At 38.5% G+C, this 16,782-nt stretch overlaps 1 protein-coding gene across 1 annotated transcript; it reads left to right on the top strand.

Moving 5' to 3' along the window:
• Positions 1-10,969: 10,969 nt before the first annotated feature.
• gpbar1 (G protein-coupled bile acid receptor 1) lies at positions 10,970-14,873 on the top strand. Its single transcript, XM_057856795.1, has 2 exons — positions 10,970-11,079; positions 13,777-14,873. Exon 2 carries the CDS (start codon positions 13,827-13,829, stop codon positions 14,871-14,873), a length of 1,047 nt encoding a protein of 348 aa, XP_057712778.1. The 5' UTR covers positions 10,970-11,079; positions 13,777-13,826.
• The last annotated feature ends 1,909 nt before the right edge of the window (positions 14,874-16,782 follow it).

Genomic DNA, 16,782 nt, shown 5'->3' with positions numbered 1-16,782 from the left:
GAAAACAAGCCACATCATATGGTCAGTGAGCCACCATCAGCAGTTTTTTTTCCTAAAACTATTATTTCATTATCATCCATATTTGACAACTCCAGCACTTAATAATGACATAAAACCCTATGGAAAAATAACACTGTAATTGTGATTATAATTTTTGTATTTTATACCTGATTATCTTGCAAACTTGCATCACTTGCAAACTGTTCTTATGAATTGTGCTATTCACCCAGCTGATGAGGGATCCACTGCCTTTAGCAGTCTTTCAACTTTTTTATCCCTCAACCTCCTTTCCTTACGAGGCATGTCTACATAAATCTTAAATAAATAAAAATATACTGCCCTGTGGCTTTTATTTTTAAAGGTTTCTTAATTTCAATAACTATGGAGGTATATTTGTGTTTTTATTATTCAATCAAAAAAAGTTGCTTCAATCAAAAACAAGTTGCTTCAATTAAAATATACATTTTCAATTAAAAAAAAGTGTGTGCAAAAAAATTAATTTGAGACAAAGAATGCACTTAGTGTTTTTCTTTGAAATGTTTTTTGATTGAATTTTTTTTTTGATTGATCAATCTAAAAATAAGTTCAAAAAAAAAAATTTCTAAAAGAAAAAAATCACTTCAATTAAAAAAAAAAAATTCAATCATAGAAAAAGTTTGCGCACCTGTCAATTATCGTTTAAGTAAGCAGCTTGAGAAGATTTGCGTGGACTCACTATGAAGCATTTAACAAAGCCAAGCATTTTCCACCTACTTTATTCTTGTTTAAAAATAATTTGGTGGGACATGTTTAAAATTTATAAATTTGAAGTGCTTAAAGCATTTATTAATAAATGTGTATGTGTGTGTATATATATATGTATGGCGGAAAACACTCAGTTTTTCTGGGGGAGGAAAAATTTTGAAAAGGAGAGCATTAAAAAAAAAAAAAAAAAATTACACGGCGAAACCCTATCTGAAAAAAAAAAAAAATTTACACGGCGAAACCCTATCTGGAGGCGAGAGCATTAAAGAGCAGAATTAAAGACGCCATGACTTCAATGAGATATTATTGCGCACTTACCTCTTTTCGGTCCTAAAACTCCATGTAGCATGTATCACCGAGTGTCAAGACACATCTTTGAATGGCCACAGTTGGATTTGGGGGGATTTTATGGGTGAAACATGGTCATATAACAAGGGTCGCGATCCAGAAATAGCAGACATAGAGAAGTGGTCGATTCTTTTTTTTCATGTATTTACCCTTTTAAATGTTTTAACATTTTTAAATGTTTTAACTTCTGGGAAGACACTGCCACTCTGAGAAGCTCTTTTTATACCCATACAGCAAATGCTGCCTATGAACCTGATTAGTGATTAGATTTTTGTTATTTGTGCAAATGAAATTTTTTAGCCTCTTATTGCTACCTGTCCCAACTTTTTTGAGATTTGCTTTTAAATTAACATTTTTCTCATTAATGCCTTTTTTCAGTTTAAACTTTTCATCTGTCGTCAGTGTTCTATTTTGGATATGAAAATTTGGCATTTCCATATCATTACATTCAGTTTATCACAATTTTTATAGCGTCACAACATCTTTGGAATCTGGTTTGTCTTTTTTCCATCAAGTCAAATCACAATTAAAAAAAAAAAAAAAAAAAATTTCTGCACTGAAAAGTTTGAAGAATCCCAAATAAAAACAAGACACTAGAGCAGGGGTGTCCAAACTTTTTGCGAAGGGGGCCAGATTTGGTGTGGTAAACATGTGGGGGGCCGACCTTGGCTGACGTCCTTTATGTTGAACAATATATTTAAGCAAATTTCAGTGAGCCATTACGTGTGTCACATTTGCTTTATTTATTTATTTTTTTAATTAATACTTTCAACAATCTCGCAACGAACCTTTGTGGCTAAGCTTTCGAATCTCGGGCTCTTGCGAAACACTGCTGCTGTAACATTAAACTAGCTTCAAGTTGCTTCAATTTCTCGTTACGTATCTTCCCTGTAATCTTGTTGTACATGTCAGCGTGTCTTTTTTGGTAAAATCGCCATACATTGAACTCTTTAAAAACAGCGACTGTCTCTTTACAAATGAGGCAGACACAGTTGTTGCGTATTTTAGTGAAGAAATAGTCCAATTTCCACCTATCCTTGAAGCGTCGGCCGTCACAGTCAACTTTCTTTTTTTAGTTGATTGTTGCCATATTAGAAAATTGGGAGTAAAAGGTCACACAGGGTAATGTTGCTTTTTAGTGGGTAAATGAGGAGCAGCAAATAGTGTGTAAGCTATCTCATATGCTGGTAGCAGTACTGCTGACCAATTTATTAAGTCTGTGTGCGGGCCAGACGTTATTGATTTTATGACAGGCTGGGGGCCGGATGAAATCTGACCACGGGCCGCATTTGGCCCCCGGGCCGGACTTTGGACATGTCTGCACTAGAGAGTAGCTACGCCTGTATTAACATTTATTTTTACCCTCCAAAAAAAAAAAAAAACAATTCATGCAAGGTTATACAATTTGTGAACCATCACAATCATATCACAGACCAACACCACTTTGAGTAACACTTTCCTATAACTTTTATAATTTCATATGCGATGTACTCTTTTGTGCCATGCAGTACTTGTTTGTTCCATTGACATTTTTTTCTGCTCGAAACAAATGGCGTCATTATGGAGACAGGAAAACCTTGGAAGACATGAATCTTCTTCAAAGTACACATTAATGTCTTTAAAAGACATAAGAGAAAAAAAGTTCCTGTGGTGGTCTTAAAACAAATGTAATAGCTCAACATACGAATGAAGGGGCTTTAGTTCAAAATTCTTATCAAATTCAATTGATCAGCCTTTCCAGCTGAGTCGCATACACTATCTCCCATAGCCGTCTAGGTCCAAACTTAATCAAAAATGATCGTAAAGATTGTCTTCATTTTTATTGCTTCTCAGCGAGTCGGCCTGGCTGGCACCAAAAGTTAGACTGAGGTCCCCAACAAGTAGAAAGTTATCAGAAAAAAAAGTTCTCAAATTCAAACCGAAGACACACAAAAGAAGCATTTTCATTTCAGCATTTTGCTTTTTCCACATTCCTCAAGCATTTCAGACCATTCCAACTTGCCTCGAACTATTTTTCACAACCCACAAATTTTATTCTGAACCATTCCAACTTGCTCGGAACAATTTTTCACATTCCCTGAATTTTATTTCTAATAATATTCAGCTTTATTCTCAACACAAGCATTCCAAAAATCATTGCAGACGTTCTACCTCTCCTCCAAATTGAAAGCATTCAAACATCAAATTATCCAGCTCATTTAGAACATCTTGCAAGATTTTTCACATTCCTTCAATTTCTGCGTTTTTTACTATTCCAAATTTTCAATAGAAACATCTTTATCGGTCACGTTGAAGATTTAATTCAAGCCAATCCAACTTCAATCATTTAAAAAAAAAATCCTAATTTTACATGACAAAATTACCACATTAATAAATGCAATTTTAAAACTGAAATCATTTCAATTCTACTTTTTGGTCTGATGTAATTCACGCATGACTATGTGTAATTAGACATACTCAAGTAGAGAAACTCTGTGTCAGGATTAATGATCAAGCAGCATAGAATAGGATGTTAACATATACACACTCACAAGGGATTCACACAAATACTGGTTTCTACACCTCACATGGCAATCGCTTATCTTTCCAATTCTCACCCCCGCTCCCTTCTCCTTGGTCATCAGGCCCCCCACATGTTGTCACCAGAACCTGAAATACAACTAGCTAACAATAGCACCAATATATTCATAGTTACAATAATGTAGGCGTTCAATGTATTTCTTGTTGTTGTTTGTGCTTCTTGTCTCTCTCTCCTATTGTCTTTTTTTCTGTCCCCCCATAACCCCCTCCTGTTCGCTGATTTCTCCTAATAAACAAGGCATGTTGAATGATCAGAATGGGAGTTGTAATACGTTACACCTGTTCAGACCAATCGGTCTTTGTCAGGTGACGTAACGCTGTCAAAAGCCGCAGTGCATTGTGGGTTGAATCGCCATTTTGAGTGTACACTTATTGTAAACAACTGAGCAGTGAGAATCGTCTTTGCTTTCATCATTGTCTTTGATAAATGGGACACGTGTTGTTTGAAAGGCTGCCATACTAAATCACACGACAAAAATGGCAGCAAAGTTGACCACGACGTAAGATTTTTTTCGTTTTCTCTCTTGGAAAAGAGGTTATAGACAGCAGGTTGAGGAACTAACGACGCGACGTCGGATGGCCTGGGTCGCAGCGGTGAAACGACTTTCTACACCATATCTCCCTTCCGGCGTGTTTGCTCTCGGCATTTTCATAAAGGCAAGTCAGTTTTTTTCAAAGTATTGATACTGAATATGCTGTTGTTTTTTTTTTTTTTTTTGCTTTCTAAAGTCGCTATTTTCTCATTGACTAACCTTAGCTAGCTAGCCTCACTTGTAAACTACAGGCAAAGAGGGAGGGCAGTTGAAATGGGTTAATCTCTACGTGATAAATCAGTGTTTAATTTATTCAGTCATCGTTTATAAAAACATAGTGAATCATTTAAAAGATAAAGGTAAACAGCAAAAATGCACAGAAATATTTATCAATGCGCGAGATTTCCTTTTGTGATCTGAGAGATCTGATGGGATGGTAGCATGTATGATTAAGTGTTTACGAAAGTGAATTACCATGGAAATATCCAATCTTACCTAGCTTTCTAAATAAAACCTGTGATTGCAGGTGAACCAGCTTATGAAATGATGGAGACTGACCCAGACTGGGCACCGTCCCTACATCTGGGACACACATCTGTTACACCGACAAACACTGCACGCTCTGCAAGACAAATGTGAGCAGCTACGGAAAGAGACACTGCAAGCACCAGAGATGGGGGTCCAGCAGGATGCAAACATTGAAGAGCTGCAGACCAAGGAGGGACCATCTCAGCTTGGTGAAATAAACAGTCACCAACAAAATGAGGAAGGGACACCTGACGCTGGAGAAGAAAGTGGTCAGCTACAGACTGAAGAGGGGACACATGAAGCTGGAGAAGAAGGTGATCAGCTAATCACAGAGGATGAGACGCACAACACCAATCAGGATGTGACACAGACTGTGATTATTGACCGTTTTGAAATGTTCACAGAAAACCCATCAAATCTGAAAGCACGTGCCCAAATGTTTTCCAGCTACAAGCACCACCACACTATGAAGTATTTAATATGTATTACACCCAAGGGAGCCATTTGTTTCTTATCAAAATGCTGGGGAGGGCATACAAGTGACAAACATATAACCCTGAACAGTGATTTTTTTTTTTGTTGATAATTTGTTACCTGCGGATATTGTCTTGGCTGACAGAGGTTTTGACATACAAGAATGTGTGGGCATGTAGTGTTCAGATGTCAAACTCCCAGCATTTACAAAAGGCCGCTGTCAGCACATTTGAGAATCCATGTTGAAAGGGTCATCAGAAATGTTTGTCAGAAGTATAAGATCTTAACAGGAACCATACCCATAAACATGATTCTTCCATGTGAAGGTGAAGAAGCCACAATGTTGAATAAGGTCACTTTCTGCTGTGCCCTGATAAGCCATTGCTCAACAGTAGTGTAGTACAATTTTCTTTTCGTAGTGTTTGTACAAGCAGTTTTTTTTATACGTTTGTAGATTACTTAAACCTGTTTAATAAAGTATGTCAGTGACAATTTTGAAGTCTTGACTCCTTGCCTCTCTTAGGTACGTAAAACACTAGTGTTTGTTTTGATAATGAAAAGTACTTTTTTTTTTTTTTTTTTTTTTTACTAATTCAAACAATTTTGTAGAGATAAACACTGAATAGGAAATACAATGTTTGCTAACAAACGAGATGTTTGACAGGTTTACTTTTTTTGGATTTATAATTTTTACTAAAATTCACAATCAAAACACAGCAGCAGCACTATGCTAAACAGAAAATAGCAATACAAGGAAATATAAAACGTGCATATGAAGTAAAATAACACTAGCTGTAGAATAACGTGTTCAAGTAAATTTGTCCCACTTCACATGATAAGTCCTGCATTGAGAGAATTGCACATCTTTGCATGGCAATGTCAACACTGAAACAATATATTGTGCAATATACATGAATTTGCATGTCATTATGACAGTTCCTTCACCTGTTTTAGTCATGTGATGTTTAAGATGATATTCAAGGTACAATTCAAGTTCAAGGATGTTCAAGTAAGAGCTGTATCATGTTTCTGAGAGTAGCAACGAGTGACGACTGTGTTGTCGCAGTCCTGCGGTCGAAATGCGAAGATCCTGCACCGAGCCATTCGTTAAATGTCCGTGAGCTTCGAGAGATTTATAGTTTTTAAAATGTAAGCGCTGATACCGTAAACGAGGGACTTTTTTTTTTTTTATATCCAGCGATGAAGTTGGAGGCAGTAATGTGGCGTCGGAGCTACTCCTGTTCTGGTTTGTTTACATCCGTGATACACTCAAAATGGCGCATGGGGGCGTGTCCGCTAGTTTGGGCACGTGACTGACAAAGACCGATAGGACACTCAGATTCTCATTCTCAGTAGCCACATTTACATGCTGACTTTTATTCATACCTATTCAAACCATTCCGAGTGGAAATTTCAGATCAGCTGTTTACATGTCACTTCATCTATTTCGATCCAGCGTTTACATGTGACTGCCTTTATTCCGAAAGGACGTTTGACAACTGCCGTCTGACATGCGCAGATTAATCAAAACAAAGCGTCACGTTGCAAAACATGGAGATCGATCGTCGGAGTGCTGCTGTTTTAACTTTAACCCACTTGTTGTGTTTGTGGGGTCGTATCCGCTTCTGCTGTTTTGCTCTTTTGCCTTGTAGTAGCCGGTTTTCCACCGGTTTCTAATCTGGTCAACGCTCCGGTCTATTCCGGCTTCGTGTAACCTCTCGTGAACTTTTTTAAATAGTTCACTGTTCCTCGTTTTACGCCCGTCTAAGCGAGCAATTATATTCAATTCTTTTAAAGTTGGAATTAAATACAATCTTTCCGCCGGACTCCAATTAGGTGCGCTGTGCTTGGAAGCCATGTTGCAAGTGACGTTACTTACGTCACAAAGTGACGTCACCACGTCAGTACGGAGCATGTGCAGAAAGAACGCAACCAGACACCATTCCGCTTCCCTGTTTACATGATATAATTTTACTTCCAATCGGTTTGGGAAAAGGAATATTCCACCCCTGTGAATCGGAATGAAATTCCATTCTGTTTGGGCCTGTTCATTCCGAATGAGGTGTTTATATGGAACACATTTATTCGGTTTGAACAAATATTCTGATTGTAATTGGAATATTTGGCTCCATGTAAACGTGGCAAGTGTCAAGCTGCTGAACAGGACAGGTTAAAAAAAAAAAAAAATCAATTCTTTCAAATCAATTTTTTCAATCTAACAAAGTTTTGTTATTTTTTTCTTTTTTTTTTCTTTTTTTTTTTTTTTTAAATAATATGTATGTATTTAATTTTATATATCAGCCTGTCTGGATTCTCCAAATATTTTTTATTTCAAGAAGAAATTGATTTTTTTTTTAAACTACCAAAGTATTCCAATATTTTATGTAGACATAACCACTGCTGCATGTTGTTTCCTCATCCACCTCGCAGGTTTCTACCCATTGCTCCTTCCAGTTTGCCATCCACCAATGAGGATAAACATCCTGTGCACAAGTGCTCCTTCCTCATGCCTACATTTTTGGGATCATGAGCTCATTGTATCTGGTTGTTGTAACTCATCCAGACGTGAGGATGAATGCACACAATGCATACACCCTTGTACAATTGTACAGTAAGGATCTGATGGCTTGAGCTATTAAATGTGGGCTGCTTCCATGGCCACAAAGTTGTCCACTCCTTTGAAAAACAGCAAATATCTTTATTGATTTTCAAGCGAACATGCCCTATGTGTGTCCTCCTTTTTCTTGAACATTTTAAGATGTCCTACTTGGCCTGCTCTTCCTGTGTGCTGTCTTTCCAGACATATTCAGGCATGAGGAAGGTTGTGTTTAAAGCCATTATCTGACAGGTGCTGGGACGACGACCAGCCTGCCTTCAAACTTTCGTGGAAAGAGTGTTTGGAAAACAGCAAAGATTCTCTATCAGAAGCTCTGGTGGTCATGACAGCTGTGGGGAATTCAAACATGTGAGTGAGTGAGTGAGTGAGTGAGTGAGTGAGTGAGTGAGTGAGTGAGTGAGTGAGTGAGTGAGTGAGTGAGTGAGTGAGTGAGTGAGTGAGTGAGTGAGTGAGTGAGTGAGTGAGTGAGTGAGTGAGTGAGTGAGTGAGTGATAGAGACTGACTGACCGACTAACTGTATAAGAGTTAGTGTGACTGACTGACTGACTGACTGTAAAAGAGTGAGGAAGATAGAACTATATAAAACGTGTGAGTGAGTGAGTGAGTGAGTGAGTGAGTGAGTGAGTGAGTGAGTGAGTGAGTGAGTGAGTGAGTGAGTGAGTGAGTGAGTGAGTGAGTGAGTGAGTGAGTGAGTGAGTGAGTGACCCACTAACTGTATAAGAGTTAGTGAGTGTGACTGACTGACTGACTGTAAAAGAGTTAGTGAGGAAGATAGAACTATATAAAAAGTGTGAGTGAGTGAGTGAGTGAGTGAGTGAGTGAGTGAGTGAGTGAGTGAGTGAGTGAGTGAGTGAGTGAGTGAGTGTGCTTTAAAAGGGTGAATGTGGGAGATAAAATGTAAAAGTGAGTTACTGTGTGAATTATGAGGGAATACGTGAATAAAAGATTGTGCAAAAGAGTAATGCATGACTGAGTGAATGGATGGGCGTGTTAAAATAGTGAGAGTAATTGAATGATTGAATGAGAATGAGTTTTAAAGCGTGGGTGGGTGAGTGAGTGAGTGAGTGAGTGAGTGAGTGAATAAGTGACTGAGTGTGTAGAAGAGCAAGTGAGCGATCTAGGGAAACGGTGAATAAGATAGAGTGTAAAGTTGTGATTGAATTATGAGGGAGTAAGTGAATGAAAAATAGTTGCGCAAGAGTGAGTGTAAGTATGACTGCATGTGAATGAATGACTGAGTGAATGAATGGGTGTATGTAAAATACAATGAATGAATGAATGTGAGTGAGTGAGTGAGTGAGTGAGTGAGTGACTGAGTGTGATAGAATGTAAATGTGTGAGTGACCTAATTATGAGGGAGTAAGTGAATGAAAGATTGCGCAAGAGTGAGTATAAGTATGACTGAGTGAAAGAATGGTTGTGTGTAAAATAGTGAGAGTGAAAGAATGAATGAGAGTGGGTTTGAAAGAGTGAGTGAGTGAGTCAGTGAGTGACAGACTGACTGACTGACTGACTGACCGACCAACTGTGTAAGAGTTAGTGTGACTGACTGTAAAAGAGTCAGTGATGAAGATAGAAATATGTAGAAAGTGTGAATGAGTGTGCTTTTGAAAGGGTGAATGCGTGAGATAGAATGTAAAAGTGAGTTACTGTGTGAATTATGAGGGAATAAGTGAATGAAAGAGATTGCGCAAAAGAGTAATGTATGTTTGAGTGAATGAATGAATGGGCACGTGTAAAATAGAGTGAATGAAAAAATGAGAGTGGGTTTGAAAGAGTGGGTGGGTGAGTAATTGAGTGAGTGAATGGGTGACTGAGTGTGTAGAAGAGTGAGAGGGATATAGGGAAAAGGTGAGTGAGTGAGTGAGTGAGTGAGTGAGTGAGTGAGTGAGTGAGTGAGTGAGTGAGTAAAATGGCCAATGTTCTCCTCATATTAATTGTGTTGCAGTCATTTACTTTTCTCCAGTACACATTTTGAGGTATTTGTTGTTTTTACCTCTACATTTGAAAACAAATCTGTACTTTGTTGAAATAGGTGCCGGTATGTGCCTTTTTCAACATCAATGGATAACCACAAATCATAAAAAGGACATCAACAGAGTAAGCTAAAGTCAAAGACGATTAACATCTCCATTGATTTATTGATTCCAATCTTGGAGGCTTGCAAGGTGGAAAAACAGGGATAGCAATGACATAAAGGAACATGAACCAGGCAGCAATACCAAAAACAGCAACAGATTACAAGATGTAAGATATTTCTCTTGGATGGCCTTAATAAAGAGAATTGTTTTGTGTCTGTGCCAAGAATGATTTGACAAATGTGTCATGTAGTGTACCAGCCTAAAATTCACATGATTCTGGCAGCCATCCATTCTTTGTAAACTCTTAATATCCTCTGACTGGAGCCCGGCCTTCAAAATCCTGACATTCTACCTCTAATCTGACAAATCTCATACAAATAAGGAGTCATTTTTTAGTTGTTATTATTAGCTCCTTTAGCATTTTGTCATTCGTTCAGGCGGTTCACACAGCACACAATTCGATGGGAACATTTTGTTTTGGTATCATAAAACCTTGAGCCAACACTAGCTAGCTTTTTTTTCCCCTTCTCACTTCGAGCACAATGCATGTTAATCAAAGAAGGGAACTATTTCGTGTGCATTTTTCTCCCATTGTGCCTACTTATCAAAATGGATGTTCAATGTACATAACAGTGAAAATCACTTTACTTGTAAATGCATTTTGTAAGTGCTATCAATTTTCCCATCTCTGTGGTATTCACTGTTTCCCATGAATTTAGTTAACATTATTAAGTGTTCTTCCAGTCTGCATCAACCTGTAACCTTATTACATGACTTTATAATGTGACGCAGCTCAGAGTTGTTACATAGACTGGTTGCTGACCGTTGTGAACCAGGAATCTTATTATGAAAGGAATAAATTTACATCCTGTATAGGAGGGGGAAACTGATATAAGGGGCTGAGAGACCAAGTCAGTGGGTCAGGAGACTACTGCCTTTCGTCCTCCTCCTCAGTGTGCACTACCTCTTTCCAGCGTGTGGTCTGTGGACATCAAGACAGAACAGATAGACATCCCGGTAACTTTCCTGCAGTGTCCTCTGAATGTTTCCAGAACCTGGCATCCACTAAAGGGATTTAAAAGGAAGCAGCAATGATTATCTGACCACAGATGTGGCAGGCAGAAGGCATGAGAACGAGCTGAATTGATACGACTGGCCAGCTTTTCACTGAAAGGTAATCCTGAATTTACTGACCTAATTTCATTTAAAAGTTGAGTGTGCAATGTACTCTTAGTAGCGGGATTTAAAAAGTTAACCTTTTTTATTTGTAACAGCCAGAAGGCAAAGGAGAGTGAATAGGCAGGTGTGATACAGGATGCCATGTAGCACATAAACATGTGTCATATGGACACATAGTTTTATTGCAAGATTCTGCAAACACGTTCCCTAGTAGATATTCTGCAGTTTGACTACAAAAAAAAAAAATAGGCGTGTCAGGATCTTACTTATTGACTGCATGTTGTGTATTCAGTTCATTCTCTAAACACTACGAAAAACACCGACCATTTAAGGTTCATGCACAGGAACGACGATCTTGGGGTGGGCGATAGGTAAATGAGGTCCACGGACGTAATGTGGGTATGCACTCACGCTTGCTGTGGCCAGTGATAATTCTGTGATTAACCATGGATCACTGAGGTCCTTTCAGTGTGACGTGAGATAGCCACATTTAAAGAGAATTAGAGGAGACCCCTTGATTTGCAGCGAATGGAGTATTTAGATCAAATGAGCTGACTTGTTAAATTATCAACATCCTCATCGTGTTGGATTTGTGCAGCACACAATACAGAGCCTTTAGTTTTATAGTAACATTTAATTAGATATTAGGCCCTTTGTACATTCCTGGAGTAAAAGTAAGTGGTAACCGAGAGGAAACAAAAATTCCAAGAAGTGTTTGTTTTTTCAAAGTCTACTAGTACTGGGACTGTTACTTTCTCTTTCTTTTCAATTCGCCTCACAACAGCCTCTGCATTTTATCTGATTGGCTGGTCAGAGCAAAATTGCAGCGAAGAGAAAAAGCCTGTTGAGATCTGCTCATTTGATTTGTCATAAAGGTGGCACCCATAAGCAGATTTTATGGGGGGGTCAGGGCCGCCTGGTGTCCGAAAAGTGTTATTGCATGTAATTGACTTTCCTATATATATAAAAGTTGAAAAGCAATAAAACTGCAACAAAAATGAATGAAATGAACAAAAAAATATATTTTCATAATAGGTCAAAATTATTTTTCGAGCACCTTAGACGGTCATTTGCTTTGCATATAATTAAATTATTATTATTATTTTTTGATAAAAAATATTTTAAAAAAAGACTTTTTTCTTTGACCAAAAATATTTTTTTCGGTTGAAGCAAATTTTTGGGGGGATTGAATGATTTAGAAACAAATGTCCTAATCATAATATGGCCCAAACACAAAAAGCATTGCTTCAATCAAAAAAAACTTTTTCAATGAAAAATTAAGTGTTCAAATGCAAATTTTTCAATCTCAAATATGTTTTCGCATTCAAAAACTTTTTCTATGATTGAAAATTTTCTCTTTTTTTGATTGAAGTGATTTTCTTTTTTGAAATCTATATTTTTTTGAAGCAACTTTTTTTTTGACTGAATAATAAAAACAGAAATGTCCTAGCCAAAATGTGGCCCAAAAACAAATCAACATTACGTCGGTCAAAAAAAAAAAAAAAAAAAAAAAAATAGCTTTCCTATGCATTTTCTTGGGGAGTTTCAAATTCATTTTTGCATTCAAACACATTGAGTTTTTTTTTTTTTAATTGAAGTGACACTTTTTTGGTTGAATATTAAAGACACAAATCTACCTTCGTATGGCTCCGCCCAGGGGATACAATTTTTGACTGGGGTAACTACATTGTTATGACACTGGCGGGCGTACCATATTCGATGGGTGGCAATCTTGGTGAAAAGTATTGCCTAAACAGCCTGATTTAGAATTCCCCTCAAGAATGATGGGAAACAAAAAACGCTCATCGTCAACTTATATATATAAATATTCTTGTAAATTAATTTTATTGCTGACACTGCGTTTCAGGGTCATCAACATGTTGTGCCCCCCATGCCCCAAGAGTCAAACTCCACCTATGGTGGCACCGTTGTTTTAAAAGTTCCAATTTTGTACAGCACTGATAGATTAAAAAATAATGCATAAATTATTGAAGGGGTTGTTAAGTGGATCAAGGACTAAATGACTGGTTAAATCTAGGTATTATTGCGACAGTAAATGGTTGTCCGTTTTTATGACTAGTATAATGATTCCTATGAGACATCTAGACCCCTAAGGTCGTCTGGAACCGGTCTTCTGCATGTTCCAAGAACAAGAACCAAGCAGGGTGAGGCAGCATTTAGTTATTATGCTCCTCACCTCTGGAACAAGTTACCCGAAAGTCTGAAGTATGCTCAAACTGTTAGCTCTTTTAAATCAGGGCTAAAAACGCTTTTGTTTAGCACTGCATATCCATAACTGTCTATATATTTCAATCTACCTGCTTTCTATTCCTCTTGTGCTTATCTCCATTGATGATTTCAATTATTATTAGTAGTAGTAGTTTTTGTTTTATTTTTATTTTTGTTTTATTTTTATTTATTTATCTTTATTCTGTGATTAAATGCTATCTTTTGTCTTGGTTTTTACGTTGTGTTGATTTAAATGTGATTTTTATGATCTTCATGTGATGTAAAGCACTTTGAATTGCCTTGTGTTGAATTGTGCTATATAAATAAATTTGCCTTGCCTTGCCTTGCCTTGATGTCGGGATTCATAAATCCACGTCCCACACGTGCCTGTGACCAGCACCGAAATGAATGATTGGTAGACACCAGGGTGAAAGTCTGAAGGTGCCTTTTTGGTGCTCCACAGGGTCATCATCGATTGATGGGAGTGGAGCTGTTCGGTTGATTTCTCCCACGATGGACTGCGCTGACCCTGGTGCTCTGCTCAGCCAGGAACATCTCATCTACGCCATAACTGTCCCGCTGTCTGCCTCCATTATACTGGCCAACCTCATCATCATCTTGGGCATCTTGTGTAACCGCCAACTCCATAATACGCCCAACTACTTTTTCCTCAGTCTGTTAGTAGCAGATCTATGCACAGGCGTGGCGCTACCGTTCATTCCTCTGATGGGACTTAACCGCGAGTTGAGCTTTAGTTCTTGCCTCGTGGCGCACGTTTTCCCTAATTTCCTTTTCCTGGCGTTTCTCCTTAATTTGGTGATGGTACACTATGAGCGATACATTTGTATTGTGAAACCACTGCATTACAGCAACTTGTGGATGCATCGAAGTTTTCCCCTGGCACTGCTGTTGGTGTGGGCACCGCCGCTTCTGTACGCGTCTCTGCCTGCGTTTGGCTGGAACAACTGGACTGCCCCCGATTGGAACAGCTGTTGTCATGGCCAAAAGTTGACCCTTTTGTCAAATTGTTCAGCCAACGTCACCATGTGCTGTTCGTACAGACGCGTGTTCCCCAACGCTTTCATCTACCTGGAGGTCTACGGTCTCGTCCTACCTGCCATTCTCACCATCGCTGCCATGACAGGACGTGTCCTGTGGATCACGCGGGGTCAGTTGAAAGATATCTGCCGGCTCCACCGTTCTGTAGAACGTGGCCAGGCCTCGGACCGGGAGCAACGGCTGAACGTACGCTACACTCGCTGCGTGGTGGCTGTGTCTTTGACTTTTCTGGCGTGCTGGGTTCCCTACCTCATCTACATGCACGTGTGCATTGCCTTCTTGATCAGCGACGCCAAGGGGAACGCCACCACGCACATCGTACTCTCGTGTACTGGCATCGGCAGTATGGCTGTAGTTCCGCTTGTGTTGGGCCTCGCCAACCGGCAGTACACAGAACCAGCGTACAAGTTGCACCAGAAACTCCGAGACAGGTTGAGGTGGAGGATGGAGAGATCTGGAGAGTATTCAGTCAGAGAAAATGTCAACGAGAACGTAGTGTAGCTTTTGTTATGTAGTGTCTCTACGAATACATTTGAGAAGGTACGTGTTTAGTGACAACTTTATGACTATGTTAATTAGGTTTTCCTTTTAATGGAGATGAAGCTACCTGATGTGAAGCGCGCACAGCACTTGTCGATTTTTTTCTTTAAACTTTTATTTTTGGCAGGTTTGTCACTGGAGTTGTTTCATTTTGCAAGAATAGAAAAATAAAGCAACATTAAAAAAGCCCCGATAACTAATTGGTGAGTAAACGTGGCTCTAGTTTTGTGTGAATGACTCTTGTTGACTTGTGGGCTTGAACTTGACAATAAACAAAAACTGTACAGCAGCTATTCTCAAATTGAGATTTTTGAACTATAGCTTTGTGAGGTGCAAAATATTTTGCAACAAATAATTTAAGTAATTCATCAAAAATGGTATTTTATACCTACTGTAGTAAATAAAAGATTAGGGAAATAATACTAAACAACTCGGTTAATTTGGTTGCAAAATCATACACACCCTCTTGTATGATTTGTCTGTGATCAGGACTAAATAACTCATGATATCCAGTCAGCATACACCTGCCACCATTTAAGTGTATGATAAAATCCAAATCAAGTTCAGATGTTCCAGTTGGTTTCCCAGTAGTAGTAGATTTTTGCAGTCACATTTGGCAGCACTACATATTGGGACTGGCACACCATTTAAACATTAATGTAAAAACCAATAGCTCCTTCCTATACAAATTAATAAACTAGTTAAATTTGGACATAATTTTGAAGAAGCACATTAAACATTTTTTTGGGGTAATATTACCATACTTTTTCCCATGTTGAACTCTGACTTTAATAAGTTTTCTGTGGAAACAAAATACAACCGAATTCCCATATTATGCAGTTCCCCCTGATAGAATATGAGTTTGTGATTGGAACATTGCATCTATTGTTTTCTCAATTCTCATGAGTGAGATCATCATAAAAATTTCAAACATTTAATGGATCCGTGGAACAAAAAAGTTCAAGAACCCCTACTGTACAGTATTGGACTCTCACAAGCGGTTATCCAACGACCAGAATGAAAATACTGCTTTTTTTTTTTTTTTTTTTTAAATGCAATCGTCGATGTAGAGATGTAGTACTTGTGGTAGTAGTAGTAGCCGTAGTAGTAGTAATAGCAGCAACAGACCACATTTTACTAGTTGCCAGTGAATAGCAAGCCGATATTTAACGAGGTAGTGGTACATTTCACGCTGAAAAACTGCTTATGACAATGAATCCTCACATGATGTAGTTGAAGCTCCAGGTCTTGTTATTTTGGCTGCACTTGAAATGATTGTAACCAGTTTCTCTCTACCTCCTGCCTGCAATGTTTACTCCTTCTTTCCCCGGCAGTGTTTATCTATGTACTGGTATGCAAGCTGAGGAGAAGAGATGGATGCACTCCCTAGAGCAGTCCAATTCATCTACTGTAAGAAGACACAGGGAATAACATTGACTGTAGTTCCATGCAGACATGTATAAAGATGCTCGTGCTAGAAATTAAGCTTGGAGTTGGAACTAGAATTTAATCTTTTTTTCCCACACATATGAAATATCACAAAAGGACTGCAAATGTGTACACTGTTGGAAGAAAATCTTTGTAAAAAGGAAACGATGTGTTTACCCTCAAAGAACAGCCTCAACAAGGAAATTGGAGGTTCAAATAAATGTTGAATACAGTGCACTTACGTGTCTTGTCATGTGTTTTCCCCACTGAAAGTTGGATTTTAAATGTGTAGCATTTAGCACGTGGGTGGAGAGAGGACAGCGCGCAAAGATGGACAGAGGAGGAAGAGCAGACTAATTTGATTAGTTGCAAACAAGGTCAGAAATTATGCTTAGCGTGCGGAGAGATGGGATGCCCTCATGGGATCTGGGTGTTCCTCCTG

The sequence above is a fragment of the Corythoichthys intestinalis genome, chromosome 2 (assembly GCF_030265065.1).
Source record: "Corythoichthys intestinalis isolate RoL2023-P3 chromosome 2, ASM3026506v1, whole genome shotgun sequence".
Classification (NCBI taxonomy): Eukaryota; Metazoa; Chordata; class Actinopteri; order Syngnathiformes; family Syngnathidae; genus Corythoichthys; species Corythoichthys intestinalis.
This window is presented reverse-complemented; position numbering and strand designations above follow the sequence as displayed.